The sequence below is a fragment of the Leptosomus discolor genome, chromosome Z (assembly GCF_034619465.1).
Source record: "Leptosomus discolor isolate bLepDis1 chromosome Z, bLepDis1.hap2, whole genome shotgun sequence".
Lineage (NCBI taxonomy): Eukaryota > Metazoa > Chordata > Aves > Leptosomiformes > Leptosomidae > Leptosomus > Leptosomus discolor.
This window is the reverse complement of record NC_141419.1, coordinates 3,521,450-3,535,308: the sequence shown is the minus strand read 5'-3', so window position 1 is coordinate 3,535,308 and position 13,859 is coordinate 3,521,450. Positions and strand designations below refer to the sequence as shown.

General features: G+C 54.8%; 1 protein-coding gene across 5 annotated transcripts; it reads left to right on the top strand.

Moving 5' to 3' along the window:
- Window positions 1-115: 115 nt before the first annotated feature.
- On the top strand, window positions 116-13,859 carry FAM76A (family with sequence similarity 76 member A). Of its 5 annotated transcripts, XM_086480520.1 has the most exons (11): window positions 116-230; window positions 975-988; window positions 1,385-1,449; window positions 2,270-2,324; window positions 2,878-3,030; window positions 3,875-4,032; window positions 4,593-4,679; window positions 5,329-5,460; window positions 10,328-10,463; window positions 10,936-11,037; window positions 13,517-13,859. In XM_086480520.1, exons 1-11 carry the CDS (start codon window positions 116-118, stop codon window positions 13,601-13,603), a joined length of 1,104 nt encoding a protein of 367 aa, XP_086336646.1. In that variant the 3' UTR covers window positions 13,604-13,859. The 5 variants fall into 5 exon arrangements, with proteins under 5 accessions (XP_086336646.1, XP_086336647.1, XP_086336648.1 ...); XM_086480521.1 differs by lacking the exon at window positions 975-988 and having other exon boundaries at window positions 116-196; XM_086480522.1 differs by lacking the exons at window positions 975-988; window positions 5,329-5,460 and having other exon boundaries at window positions 116-196.

The following is a 13,859-nucleotide window of genomic DNA, read 5'->3' as shown; positions in this document are numbered from 1 at the left end:
GGTGAGTGATGCGTCTGGTGGCCAATAGCGAGGGCGGTGCGGCGGGGAGGGGGCGGGGCCTGGGCGGCCGGGTGGCCGGAGCGGGCTGGGCTGCGCCTGTCAGCGGGGCGGCGGGATGGCGGCGCTCTACGCCTGCACCAAGTGCCACCAGCGCTTCCCCTTCGAGGCGCTCAGCCAGGGCCAGCAGCTCTGCAAGGTCCGGGGTGGCCGGCGGGGCCCAAGGGCGGCCGGTGGGGGCGCCTGGGGGAAGGGGACTGGCGGGGGTGGGGGGCTGTCTCTGAGGGAGCTGCTGGGGGGGGGGCGGCTGAGGGGGTAAAGGGTCCCAAAGCCGTGGTTGGGAGGGAGGGGGTGTTTTTAAGGGGTCTGAGGGCTTTTAGAGGAACTGGGGGTAGTTGAGGGGGGGAGGCTGTTTATGGGGAGATATCTAGGGGTTCTGGGGCCTGGGGGGGGGGGGGGGGGGGCAGTGTGAGGCCTGAGGTAGTGGATAGTTAGGGGCCGGGTGGTTGGGGCCCTGGGAGCGTTTGGGAGGTTTTGAGGGGCTGGAGGTGTGGGGGCACCTGGGGGGTGTTGTGGAGGTGTGATATTGAGGGGTTACTCGAGGGAGCTGCTTGTCAGGGGGACCTGAGGGCACTGAAGGCTGCTTGGGGGGTATTTGGAGGGCGTTGGAGAGGGAGACATGGGGCCATTGAGGGGGGAATTGGGGGGGGAGGTGCGCACTGGTCATGAGGGAAGGGCTGTTTGTGAGGGAGGCTGTTAGCAAGGGGAAAGGCCTGGGGCATTTGGGGGATCCCGGGGTATTTGGGAAGGTCTGGGGACATTTGCGAGAGGTTTTAGGGTGTCTTGAAGGAGGCAGGTGTGTTTTGGGGGCCAGACTGGGTGGGTGGGGCAGTTTGGGGGTGGGGGGAGAACGAGCTCAGGGATGAGACAGGGTGGGAATAGCGGGGCAGGAAATGGAGTAGCCTGGGATTGCGGAGGTGGATGGGGCAGAGCAGGTGAGGAGAGGGGAACCTACGAGGCACAGGGTGGGAGGAGAGCCAGGCTGGAGGCTCGTGGAGGGCAGAGGTGTGAATAACTGTGGCAGGACTCCGCGTTCCTGCCCTGGGAGGTGAAACCAACCGCCGTGACCCTTGTCTGTGGGCGTTGGGCGCACATAATCCCTCATTACGGATCGGGGTGTACTTCTGGCTCACCTCTGACACACGCCATCCCTGTCAGCCTCCCTCTGCTCTGTAACAGCGGCGTGACTGCACGGGGAGGAAATGTTTGGAGTTCCGCAGGGGGTGTGTGCGGGTGGTGGGAGTGGAGGTCAGCAGGGGACCTGGGATTTTGGGAAGGGGTGTGCGGGAGAGGCGCCGCATCTCCCCCAACGCTTCTGTTGTTGCAGGAGTGCCGGATTGCCCATCCCATTGTTAAATGCACTTACTGCAGGACCGAATTCCAGCAGGAAAGGTAAATGCCCGCTGAGCTGGGGAGACTGACGTTGCCTTTAGAGCAGACGCGCCCGGGGAACCGTGATGTTCCCACACCTTCGCTGACTGAGCCTGAACCTGTAGGTTGTTGCTGTGGAAGAGTTGGGGGACCCTTGGCCTTCTTCAAAGGTCTGCTGGGCAAGTCGGTGTGCCTCTGCATTGCCCTCAGATTGGCACCTTTTGTTTGGTTTTTATTTTTGGTCGGGGCTCAGAGGCATCTTCCAGGGAAGGATCTAGGTGCATCTTCCCACGAGTTTTCCTCTTACCTGATTTCTGGTCTCCAAAGATTATTTCCCAGCGTGTTTCCTTTAGCTGTGCTTTGGTCTTTTTGCAAGTCCCGTAGCTTACAGAGGAAGGGTTGGTAAACCCCGTAGCTGTGTATGGGCATTGTGTGAGGTGTTCTTTCCTGGGGTGGTTGGACAAATACACCTCTGTCCTGACCTGCCCTAACCTCGTCATCCAGAGCAGCCCTCCTCCAGAAGTGAGGCTGTCACCAGCGCTGAATCACGCCTGCTGCCAAGCGGCCAGTGGTCAGACTCCTGTCTTTATGAGGACAAAAAACCTGGTGTCATCTGGGGATGCCTCAGTTAAAAGATACCTCGTAGCAATACCACTTTTTGGCAAATTAGCCTCACCCAGATGGGGATAGGAAATGCACTTTGATATTTGGGTCCCTAGTGAAGATGAATACAGCCTTGCCACCCGAGACGGAGCCCAGGGAAGGCTGGGATCCTAACCACAGAGGTTTGATTTTCTTTGGGGAAGGGTTAATCAGAGTGATCCGTCCTTCTTTTTAACAGCAAAACCAACACAATATGCAAGAAGTGTGCCCAGAACGTGAAGCTCTACGGAACAGTAAGTGAGCAGGGCTCGTTCTCACCAGCCTCTTTTCCTTTCATCTTTCTTGTCTTTATCCTGCTGGATCCCAGAGCGGTTTGTGGGCTGGCTCTGCTGTAATAGCATGACCGATCAATAATAACGCGGGTCCCTCAAGCGTGAAGCTTTTACCTTTTCTTGAGTACAGAAAAGAGCAGCTCTGCATCATTTGAGGCCGGGAAATGAACTATTCGATATCCAACAGCAACACGAGCGTGCTTACACCGGCTGAGGTTGCTGCAGGAAGCAGGGATAAATCTTCCCTGCTTGCCTAAAACCTGAAAAAGCAATTTTGATGATTTCTATTTTGGTGCTATGCGTTTTCTAAAGATTTCATAGCGCTTGATAAATGATCTGGGTGCCGTGGCTCCGTACACTTAGCTGGAGACCAGGGCTCCAAATCCAGCGCTGGCATCAGCGTTAATGATTCGCTTGGAATGGGGAAATGAAGGTTTGGAAGTGACGGGGAGAACGGGGAAGAGCAAGTATTCGTGTAATATCGTGTTGTATCCGTTGTTCTTGTTTCTTAAAGCCCAAACCCTGCCAGTACTGCAACATCATCGCAGCGTTTATTGGCAACAAGTGCCAGCGTTGCACCAACTCCGAGAAGAAGTACGGCCCGCCGCACTCGTGCGAGCAGTGCAAGCAGCAGTGCGCGTTCGACCGCAAGGATGACAGAAAGAAGGTCGGTATCTCTGTCAAAGGAGGCCAAAAAAGGACACAGGGCTGATCACAGCCTGTCCCCTCTCCTTGACATATTCTCTAGCGGTTCCAAAGGGGGTGTCTCTGGGTTGTAAAGTGGTTTTTCTGGAGTTGGGCTTTGCTGTGGGAGCTGGGCTTTGGAGCCCCTTTGAGCCCCTCTGCTCCTTTGCCTGGATCGACTGAGGAAGATCTCTTGAACTTGGCCTAAGGTGGGCTGGGAAAGGAGAAGGGGCCTCCCAGTGAAAAGTGAGGTGTCTGCTTGGGGAGAGGGATGAGGAACAGCATTTGTGCTGTAGCCTGAGGAGCTGGAAGCTCCCACCTCCTCCAGGAAACCCTTTCTGGGGCTTCTGCACCCCCTTTGCAAACAGCAGCTCCGTAGGAGGTGTGTGTCTCGAAGGCCTGCTTCCTGCAGGCTGTAAACGCCTGCTGTTCATGTGGGGTGCTGCACTGATGATCCCTGTCCTCCTGCTGATCCTCCTGGGGCAGAGACCCTTGTTTTGGTCTCCAGCGACGGCTCCTTGGCCCTGCTGCGACAGAAATCCCGCGGGAGCTGGCCTGTCCCAGCAAACAGGCGCCCTAAACCTGTCTGTAAGCAAAGCTTGGCCAGGGCTGGAGTTACCATAGATAAGCTGCTATTTCTTGCCTTGCACCAGCCGTGCCAGAGGCACTTCTGACCCTTTCCGCGCGCTCGAGGGACCCTTTTTGAGCCGCTGCTTCTTCAGACGTGGCGTTAAGCCTGACGGCGCTTCTTGTCTTCTCTCTGGTTGGTTTGTGGGCAGGAAGCAAGACCAAAACTTCTCCCCCTCTCTTCCTTTCTCGCCTTCCAGGTGGATGGAAAGCTGCTGTGCTGGTTGTGCACGCTGTCCTATAAGCGGGTCCTACAGAAGACCAAAGAGCAGTGCAAACACCTGAGCAGCTCTTCCCGGGCCAGCCTGCAAGAGAAGGAACAGTACAGTAGGCTCAGCAGTGGCAGCCACTATAACAGGTCACCTGCACCAGTTTGTTTCTCTCTTGTGCAGGGTGAGGTTTGCCTCTGGGGCGAGCCAACAGGGTGCCTGGCTGCTCCCCGCTCTTTGGGTGCGCTTCCTAAAGTGACTGGGAGAAGTGCCTGGGGACCGGGTGCCTTGGTGCTGGGTTTTGGCGGTTGGTTGTTGTGCAGGAGAACCTGGTGTAGTTGAGCTTTGCTCGTTTGCAAACCCCACTGGGCTGGAGTAGGCTTGTAGTCCCCCAGTGCTGCTCAGTGATTCAGCTCGCTGAACTTGTACACAATTAGAGCTAAATTGCGTTTGTAAAATTTAATGATTGAAATGTGGATATTAAGCACAAGTTCTTCACCTACGTACTGATCTGACTGACGCATTGTTTTCTGTTTATTTTTAGTCTCCAGCTGCTCTTCAAAGAGTGAAATTTTTATCGTTCTTTCTTGTGCTAGGAAGTATTGTTTTAATAGGTTCAAAGTGGGTGGGAATATTTATCTGCTGCTCTGTCTTAGACTGCAAGTCATTCAGGTTCTGACGTACAGTTTCCTCCTTTTTTTTTTTCTAGCCAGAAAACCTTATCCACCTCTTCCATTCAGAACGAAATCCCAAAGAAGAAAGCCAAGTTTGATGCCATATCTGCCAACGGTGACAGGTGAGCCTGTTACGTGGGGAAATGGTGGGTGGGCTGTCTTGTTTGCTAGGTTGGTATAAAAGAGTTCTGTGTGAATGGCAGGAAGCTTTTCCCCTAGAGAAGGGATTTCGGGCTTCAGGACCTGGAGGGGCTGCATTAGCAGCTTTCCAGGACCTGGCAGGCCAGTGTGACTTGGCACTTGGACGTAGGTTTGAAGAGGAAAGGGGTACCTAGTGCCTGTACCTGCTAGAAAACAAACTGCTTGTTGGCTGAGCTCCCCAACAGTCAGAAAAACCCACGGCCTGACCAGCCTGATCCTCGCCCTGCGGTTCCAGGGAGAGGGGGGGGCGCGTTGAGGCCTGCAGGTTTTGTGCTTCTGGGGCTGGTCAGGCTGATCTGCGGGGAGCTGGCCTCAGAGGAGAGGATGAAGACCCACCTCCCATTTCCCCTCCTGCCTTCGGGGGGGAGGGACCAGCCATCGAACCACTTTGCTTGAAAGCACCCAGTCCCGTTGTGCTGTTTGTGCTGGGTTGCGTTGACGGCAGCTGCAGGCGCAGCAGAACGGGAGTCGCTAGCAGAAAGAGGAGATTGAGAGGGATTTTGATTTTTTTTTTTTTTACGGACTTGCACATGCATATTTTCATTCCTGCCTTTCCTCTCTGATCCTCAGCGTTCCTTCCTCTCCCGAGATGCTTTGTCCCCCTATCCAGAGTGCCCCGTCCACCTTGGCGCAGTGGGCTGCTTCCCAACAGAGTCTCGGTGCCCACCATTGTCCTGTTTCTCACGGCACTGACATCCTGAAGTGAGATTACCTGTTGTTTTCTCCCCCCCCCCCCCCCTCCCGTTGCCCTCCTTCCCTGGGAACTGCCTCATACGTGGAAACTCTCCCTCTCGGTGGATCTCTTTCCAAACAGCAGTGAATTGGGAGCATGGACCAGAGCATAGACTTGTTAGTGTCCAAGGGTCTGTTAAAGGGTAATTAATTAATCACTGCCTGCCTCGGATGGCTCTTTGAGGTCACAGATCACATCTCTCCTATAGATATTATTGACACCTTGTCAATGTTTCTTAATATGTGAAATGCTACGATGGGAAATAAACCAATTTTGTAGGGTAGTGGTTCCTACAGAGTGGTCTACAAGACCGTTTATCGTCTGAACAGTGTTTTCAGTTAAAAGTTGGGAAAAAATTGAAGGATTAACTGTGGCTTGGGAGCTGTGGCTGAGCGTGGAGTGGTCAGAGAATTCGTCTGACTGCCTTCAGTGCTGGTGGAGCCACAGGAGAGACTGGAGACAGGTCCCTGCAGCCCATCAGTCTTGCTGCAGCTTTCCCCTCTAGAGAGGCTCCTTGCTCACCCACTGAGGCTGCTCTCTGGGCTTTAGGGCAGCACCAGGTATTTTTATCTGCTCCCTAAAGCCTGGGCTGAGACCTAACAACTCGTTGTAACACCCCTGCTGGCTTGAAAATACCCAAGAAGCAAAAGGTCCCCCACAAAAAACAGAGGCAAGTATTAGAGGAACCAAATGCCTTCATTTTGCTCTTGGGTCAGATGTTGTCGGCCTGGCTCCTGTCAAGGCTGTGGTCCCGGCCACGGGGGTTTTTTTGATGAATCCCAGTAACAAACTGTGTGTAATTTTAGCAACTACTGAAGAGCTCCAGTAACGTGCTGTAGAAAAGGCAAGTTGCAGCGGCCTTAAATAGACACACGGCTCTGTCTCTTGAGAGGAATAACAATGGTGGTTCATTAAGTGTGCTTTTGGCGTTGCTGGGGGGGTTCTTTTTTGGTGAGGATGAAGCCCCCAAAACCCTCCCCTTTTGCACCATTTTCTGTAAGACTGTCTGCCGCAGCGCAAGGACGTTTGCAGCAGCAGCAGCAGCAGCGTAGGCTGGGGTGAGGTGATACACAACCAGCACCTCTTCGCTGCTGAGCTCAGCTGCAAGTTTCTGTACAAAGTGTCTTGGCTCCAGCCAAACTTCTGCTGCGGCCTCCGGGGGGGCAAAATTTGGGCCCGTTGAGCTCCGTTGACTTTGGCAACACCTCCAACAGGGTCCAGCTTATCTGAAATTGTGGCTTGTTTTTGGATACGGTAGGAATTCCTTTACTGTGTCTTACTGAATTCTCTCCGAATGTTTTTGTTGACATATTTTGGAGGGGGTGTTGCTCCCAATGGCTGCGATTTGGGGGGGCTGAGCCGTTTCCAAGGGTCATTGAATGGCTGGTGTCGAGCGGCTCGTTCCGGTTGAGCTCTGCGAGGAGCTGACAGCCCTGGCCCTGCTGCATGTGGCGTAGCTTTCCCCTGCAGTGACTCTCAGCACGTCTTGCAGCAGACCTTGCCCTGCTAATCCTGCCCCCCTCAGCCAGTCCTGGGCTGCCCCTGCGTGTGTGAGCACCCCAGCTTCACCTCCAGCCTCCGGTGCTGTGCTGGTCCTCACCTGGGCAGCGCTTGGTGTCCTCATCCTCTTGTGCAAGCCCTGCCAGAAGGGTTTTGCTGTTACAGACTGCAGGTGACCGTGCTGCGGTCCCTTCTCCTGTGACTGTAGACAAGGTGCTAAATTGTGCTTTTAACACCAGGCGATGCCTGAGCTGGCTGGGGGAGAGCAGCGATGCCAGAAGGTGCTGAGCAGCAAAGTTAATTTAGTAAAAAAGGTTCTGATTTGCCTGGAAAAGTCCTGGTGTGCGTTTAAAGCACTGGGACTTGGGCTGAACCACGCCTGCTTTGGGTGGTGGTAGAGGAAGTGTCAGTTCAGGCGCTGGTTCCTCTTGGCCTGGGTGGTTTTTTTTGCATGTGGGGGTGGTTGTTTTTGTCTAAGGTGAAACTTGGGGTGCTGGTTCGGTCAGCCTGGTCTGTGCCTCTTTATGCTAGCCTGAGTTGAATAGCAAAATCTTGAAGCTTGGCGTTTGTTTTGCCTAATTTCAGCCATTTGACAGGTGTGGAGTTTAAGGCAGTCATTTTGGTTTCTTTTCCACTCAGTAGAGGCAGGTGTCTTTGGAACAGCTCCATTTTTCCCCTCCATCTCCGTTGAAAGCAACGGGAGCTCATCAATTCACTTTAATTAGAGGCGTGCATTTTAGGCTGTTCAGACATGGAGAGAGCACGTGTCCCCTGACCTATCCCAGGGAGCTGGGATCCTGGGTATGGAGGTTATTTCTAAGGGAAATGGCTTTTTTGTTGCTTGGTTGGTTGTTTTAGTTCTTAATCTGTTTGTTAAAGGAATGGAAGGACTTGTATTTAGCAGTTTTCCTTCCAATTTTGGAGTCTCAGGCTGCTTCCTTGACGCGGGGTTAAAGACAGAGAAACCTTTCATTCCTGACTTGTCAATCTTTCAGCAAAAGAAATACAAGGAGAGAAAAAACCTGCTCCTGTAATTAGCACCTTGGCACATTGGAGGGTGCATTTTGCAGCAACTGGACAGGGAAGCTCCTGCCTGTGCTCACGTACCTGACAGGAGGGGGTGCCTGGCCACTCTGAGCCCACCCTTACCCGCTGCGGGTGCCGACCCCAGGGGCAGGAGGAGGCCCTCGAAGCTCTGGGATCCTGCCGAGCGGGAGCACGGCTCTGTGGGAGGCTGGTGGCCCCGCCTGTCCCTTCTCCCCGCTGGGTGGCAGGGCCGGCTCTCACCTTCCCGGCTCCGCAGTCTGCTCTGCAACAGGAGCTGCCAAGGAGGGAATTTTTCCTGCTGGAGCTGCACGGGGGAATATGAGCATCTCCCGGCACTCTCTGTCACCCCAGGATATGGCAGGAGGGAAGCTTGCCTGGGCAGAGGGATGGTGTAAGCAAGAGGTTGTTCTTAGCCAGAGGGAATCAGTGGGGAAGACTTTTTTTTTTTCCTTTGTGGAGGCTGCTTTTTTTTTTTCCCTCCCTTTCTTTCTCTCCTCCCCAGCATATTTGCACTGAGTGGGAAATGAAAGCTACTGTTAGGAACATGCCTGCACACGTGCTGGAGCACCCACCATCACCTGGCACAGCCTCCCCTTGGGGGAACAGTTTTAAAATGGACGTGTTCTCCGCTCCTGCGCGTGTCTGAGCCTCTTCTGCACTCGAGAGCTGCCCAGTACGATCCAGCATCCCCAGAGCCCTACCTCATCTTATGGTGTGGGCTCTGCTCTCAGCCTGTTTGAACCCTGCAAGGCTCTTCCACCGTGGGCTGTCTCCTACAGACCTTCAGTTCTGAGTTGGCCTTTGCCAAGCTTTCTCTCCCGCTGCCGCGGGGTCGTCCCGTGACTTTCAGATCTGTGGAGCTGCCCTTGCTTAGTTTCCCTCTGTAGATCCCCCAGCGCAGGGGTGGAAAGAGCCTTTTCTTCTGCCACATCCTTGCTAACCAGGCCAATCCATGCAGGCTGTGCTTTTAATTAGGAAATGGATTATTTCCAGGCACTGGAGGAGATCCCGACATGAGGTGAGCCGCCGGTGCTGCCTGCCTCGGTGTCCAGATGGGGGACTGGATGCACGGCAGAAGATTAGCACGGAGAGAGGCACTGATTTGGGTTCAGACCTTCCCCTGTCAGCTGCAGCTCCCAGCTTTCGAGCTGAAGGCAGGCTTTAGGGCACGTGTTGACCTACTGTGGTGGCTTTAAAAAAATGCCAGGCTTCAGGTAAAACTGGCTGTTTATCTTGATAGCGGCAGCGCTGCCCGATAACGGCCAGACGCGAAGTCATCTCGTAGGTGAAGCTTTGTTGCCTTGTGGCTGTTAAATTTTTATGGGGCCATTTCGGCCGTGTGTGGCTGGGTGTGTGCTGCCCTTTTAGCACCGAGAGATCACAAACAGGCTCCCCGTTCCGGCGGTGAGGAGCGGGAGGCAGGGAAAGATCAGGTGAGCTCCCTGCGCCTGTGGCTGCAGCTTATCCTATCTGAGGATCTGAAATATTACTGTAGTGGCTGCCCGGATCACTGGGTGGCTCGCAGGGAGATTTGTGAATTCCCGGTGCAGGGGAGTGACTCACGTCCAGATTAAGTTTCTTCAGCTGGTTGCTTAGGTTTAGAGTACCTGGTGGTGTACAAGTGGTGTCTCTGTCTTCCTGGAGAGAGTCTTTCCGCTCTGAAGCGGTAATGAAGCTTTTTCCTAAATTGCTCTGTCGTGGTGGGATCAAAATATAAAAGTCCAGCCTGCCTTTGTACCCCTTTTCCCTGCTGAGGACAGTGCTGACTTCAATCTAGGGGTCTCCCTTTGCGTTGTTTGTTTAACTCGGGGGTTATTTGTTTCTCTTTCCATGTTCCCTCCTTGCCAGAACGTTTGTTTACATTTAGTGAATGCACGTCCAAGGGCTGCCTGTGAGCAGAGAGAGTTCTGAAGTGGTTGCAGTGAGTTTCACTAGCTCTCCCATTGCTGTCCTCACCTCTTGGGTTTGAAAAAGGATCCTTGTCACTGGAGTGGTTGCTGCAGAGACGGGCCGGTGGTCACCCATAGCAGTCCCGTGTCCCTGCTGACCGTGCCATAATACAACTCAGTAGATCATCCCTGTGGCCTGTCATACCATGTGTTTCCCAAATTCCACGTGGCATCCAGGGCAGGGATTCAGGCAACACCTGCACTCAGGGGGTGTTTGGAGGACACAACGTGTGTCGGGAAGTGTTTCCCGTTCCCCCTCGAGTGCCATCTGTGGGAGTTTCCCTGCCTCAGTGACGAGACGGGGCCGTGATGAGAGTCTTTTCCCTGTTCTTTGCTGCAGTTTTTCTCCAGACCTCGCCCTGGACTCTCCTGGCACTGACCACTTTGTTATCATTGCCCAGCTGAAGGAAGAAGTGGCTACTTTAAAGAAGATGCTGCACCAGAAAGATCAGATGATTTTGGAGAAGGAGAAGAAGGTACAGCCCTTGGCTTCCTTCCCCCCACGGCATGCTGACGTGTTCACACAGATCACACTCCCAACGGAGTCTGGCTTTTTATCTTGGAGGGAGCAAGAGAGTTTCTGGCTGTCTCCAGGCTGCCTCCTTTCCAAAGCTGAAGAGGCTTTCTGGACCCACCCTGGAGATCTCATTTCATACGGGGTCATTTGCTGACCGCTGTCTTGGAGACCTCCGTGTGGGGGCAAGACTGAGGGGAAAAACCCCATGCTGCTCCTCGCAGAAAGACAGTCCTGCCCGCTCCTGCTTCTCTGTGCCGCTCAGTGAGACGGTTCTGATCTCCTTGCACTCCCCCAGCTCACCCCAGCGTGTTTCTGAACGCGTCCCGTCTCCCACAGCTTCTGCAGAGGCATTTTCTTTGGCCGGGTGCGTCTGGGGTGAAGGCATTAATGTCTTCTTCCAGCTCACTTGCTCCTTCCTGGTTTCTCTGCAGATCACAGAGCTGAAAGCCGACCTCCAGTACCAGGAGTCGCAGATGAGGGCAAAGATGAACCAAATGGAGAAGACACACAAGGAGGTCATGGAGCAGTTACAGGTGACGGCATTTTTGTTTTAATTTGCTGAGCTGTGCTGTCCCCAGGAGTGACTGAGGACACTCCTGATCGCAACACCCCGGGAGCCTCTGCGCACACAGCTCTGCTGACGCTTCTCAGCCCTGTCCTACAGCCTCTCTGCTCTGCCAGGCAAGCCCCTCCCCGGCTCTGTACCGGGCTGCAGTGCACCATAACCCCTGTTTATATCCTCCTTGCTGCTCTCTACTCGGGCTCAGATGTATTGTGTCGTAAAGTGCTGTGTTGTGTCCCCTGCGGATGAGATGGGAACCAGCAAACTCATTTTACCTATTCCCAAAATCGGGTTTGAACCTGGTTTTCCAGCCGGCAGAACCTTTGTCAGCTCCCTGCCCCACGGAGCTTTTAATGTGATTTATGTGACCAGGACCCAGAGCGAACAAAGCTCAAGAAACAATTGGCAGTTCCCTCAGCGCTGTGGCTCTGTAGTTCAAATCAAGAAGTCCCTGAGCTCGAGGGAACAGGGAGAGCAGGATTCTTGTCATGGCCATGGAAACACCGGGGCAGACTCAGACACTCTGAGCCACCAAAGAGATCAGGTCAAAGGGGAGCTGGTTACGGGGAAGAAATCAGACACAGGAATGAACTTGGCACCCATTAGTCTGGGGTGTCTAATGATCTAAAGCCGCAGCGATGAGAAACGAGAGGGGGATGGGACAAAAGGCTTATATTCTCCCTGAGAAAGCAGCCCCTCCTCCATCAGCCCACCCCCAAATCCGTTCTCAGAGTGGAAGACAGGTTTTGGAGCCCACAGCTGCGGTCAGAAAGCTGGTGCCCCCGAGATCCCCTTCCCCAATGCGCGCTCTTGAGCACCGTGAGCCTGTCTGAAGGTTGCGAGAGCTGCTTGTGTGGTGTGCCGAGGGCTGGCCGTGCTTCCCGCTCCTCCGGAGCTGGGAGGCACTGGTGGGTTGTAGCGGAGGGACTGCTGACAGCCGGCGCCTTCTGTCTCTGTTCTGCTGTATTCATCCTGCCTCAGCCCCGAGCTGTTTCTGTCTCGTAGCTTTGGGTGGCCTGCAAAGACCCAAAGTGTTCTTCCTCTCGTTTGGAACAATCTGCCGTTAGCCCAAACCGCCGCTTTTTGGTTGCCTTTGGCCGTGAGGTCGAGCCCTAACTGGGAGATGCCCCCCACCCCCCCCCCACCCCAACTTGCAGTGGTTTCCCCGGGGGCAGGGCACGCTGGGTGCCGGGTGCGGGAGGCAGCGGTGTGCCCTGCTGCTGCCTGTGCTATAGCTGAAAGAGGACGTCTGCCCCGAAAGCTGTCGGACACCTTCCAACAGCCTTAAACTTGCTCAGTTCTGAAAAGAACGAGGAAGCGTCAGCTCCACGAGCAGGTTGGCCCGCAGCCACCTGAGTTTAGGTGGGCTGGGACTGGGACTGGGACTGGGACTGCCCCGAAGTCCTCCTCTCGGGTGTCCGAATGTTTGACTTCAGCTGGGATTGACCGAGGCGCTGGAAACGTCCTGCACTGATTCCAAAATAAAAGTTCAAATCTTCTCGGTGTATTGTAGGTGCCTTGAAGTGTTCGTATGATTCACTTTTTTGCACGTGCTGTTGGGTTTTGTTACGTTGTCTTTTGCCTTACCGGTGGTGGGGGGGGGGAAGCAGGGGTGCCTCTCTCCTTCCAGTCTGCAGGAGGCAAAAGAAGCTGCTTTACCGCGTGCAGCGCTGGAGCAGAGGGTTTAATTCCTCTAATAACCCTTTGCATAATCCTTCTTTCACTGGAAACTCCTACAGAAGACCTGTGTCTGGCTTCACGCAGGTTTTGCCCACAGCTCTAGCCCGATTTACTTCCTAGGCTAGAGCAGAGCGAGCTCAGGAGTTTGGTAAAAGGGGCTGGAGAGCCTTGTTCGTGAGCAGCCGTGATTTTTGGTTAGCTGCGAACCAGAGCGACTGTAAGTTGCTACGTGTTGGCGCTCGGATGGGTGCGGAAAGGGTCGGTACAGAGCTGAATCCTGGTGGCCTGTGAAGAAACCGAGGGTGAGGCAAAGCTGGAGAACAGTGAGCTGCTCCGCTCTGCTTGGGTTTTGATACCAGTGAGAGCGTGGGGTAGGGGAAGTTCCCTTCAAGTCGCTAAAACAAGGGTCAGGAGGGAGGCTTGAGTCACCAGCGCTTTACTCCGCCGTTTCTCACGCTGTCGAAGCACGGCGGCGGGTGGAAGGGGACGGCAGGCGAGCCAGCCCCGCTGACCTTGGGGGCTGTCCTGGGCTGGTTGAGTCGCGCGTTTTGTCACCTTTCGCCGGGGAAGCTGTTCGCTTTCAGCCCACTTCTCGGTCGCAGCAGGGGGGAAGGGATGGGAAGAGCCCGTTCTCGGTGGTTAGAGCTGCGGTGCCGGGCTGCGATGCCGCGCAGCAACACCTCCCTCCTGCCTCTGGCCGGGCAGTTCTAGGATCCCAAGGACTTACGATGATCCGTGCCATTAAATACCCGTTTTCACTGTGTTTCCAGGCCAAGAACAGAGAACTCCTGAAGCAAGCAGCTGCCCTATCGAAGGGCAAAAAGCCTGAGAAGTCGGGAGCAATAACCTCCCCTTAAAACCAACCCCCCCCCCACCCCCATCCGGGAGCTTTCCCCAGCATTAGCCAAGGAGGCTAGGAGGACCCGCCTGATCGCTGGAAGCCAAAACCTCCGTGTTGTCACTCTCCCACCGCCGTGGCCTCGATGGAAACGCCTGGTGTGTGTGTTGCCTTCCGACAGCAGGCTCGAGCGTGTCTGCGCTGGCTCTCCGCTGAACACCCGCTCTGTGTCACGGCGATCCAGGGGGAGAGGTCCCAGCCGTCCTAAATTCCCC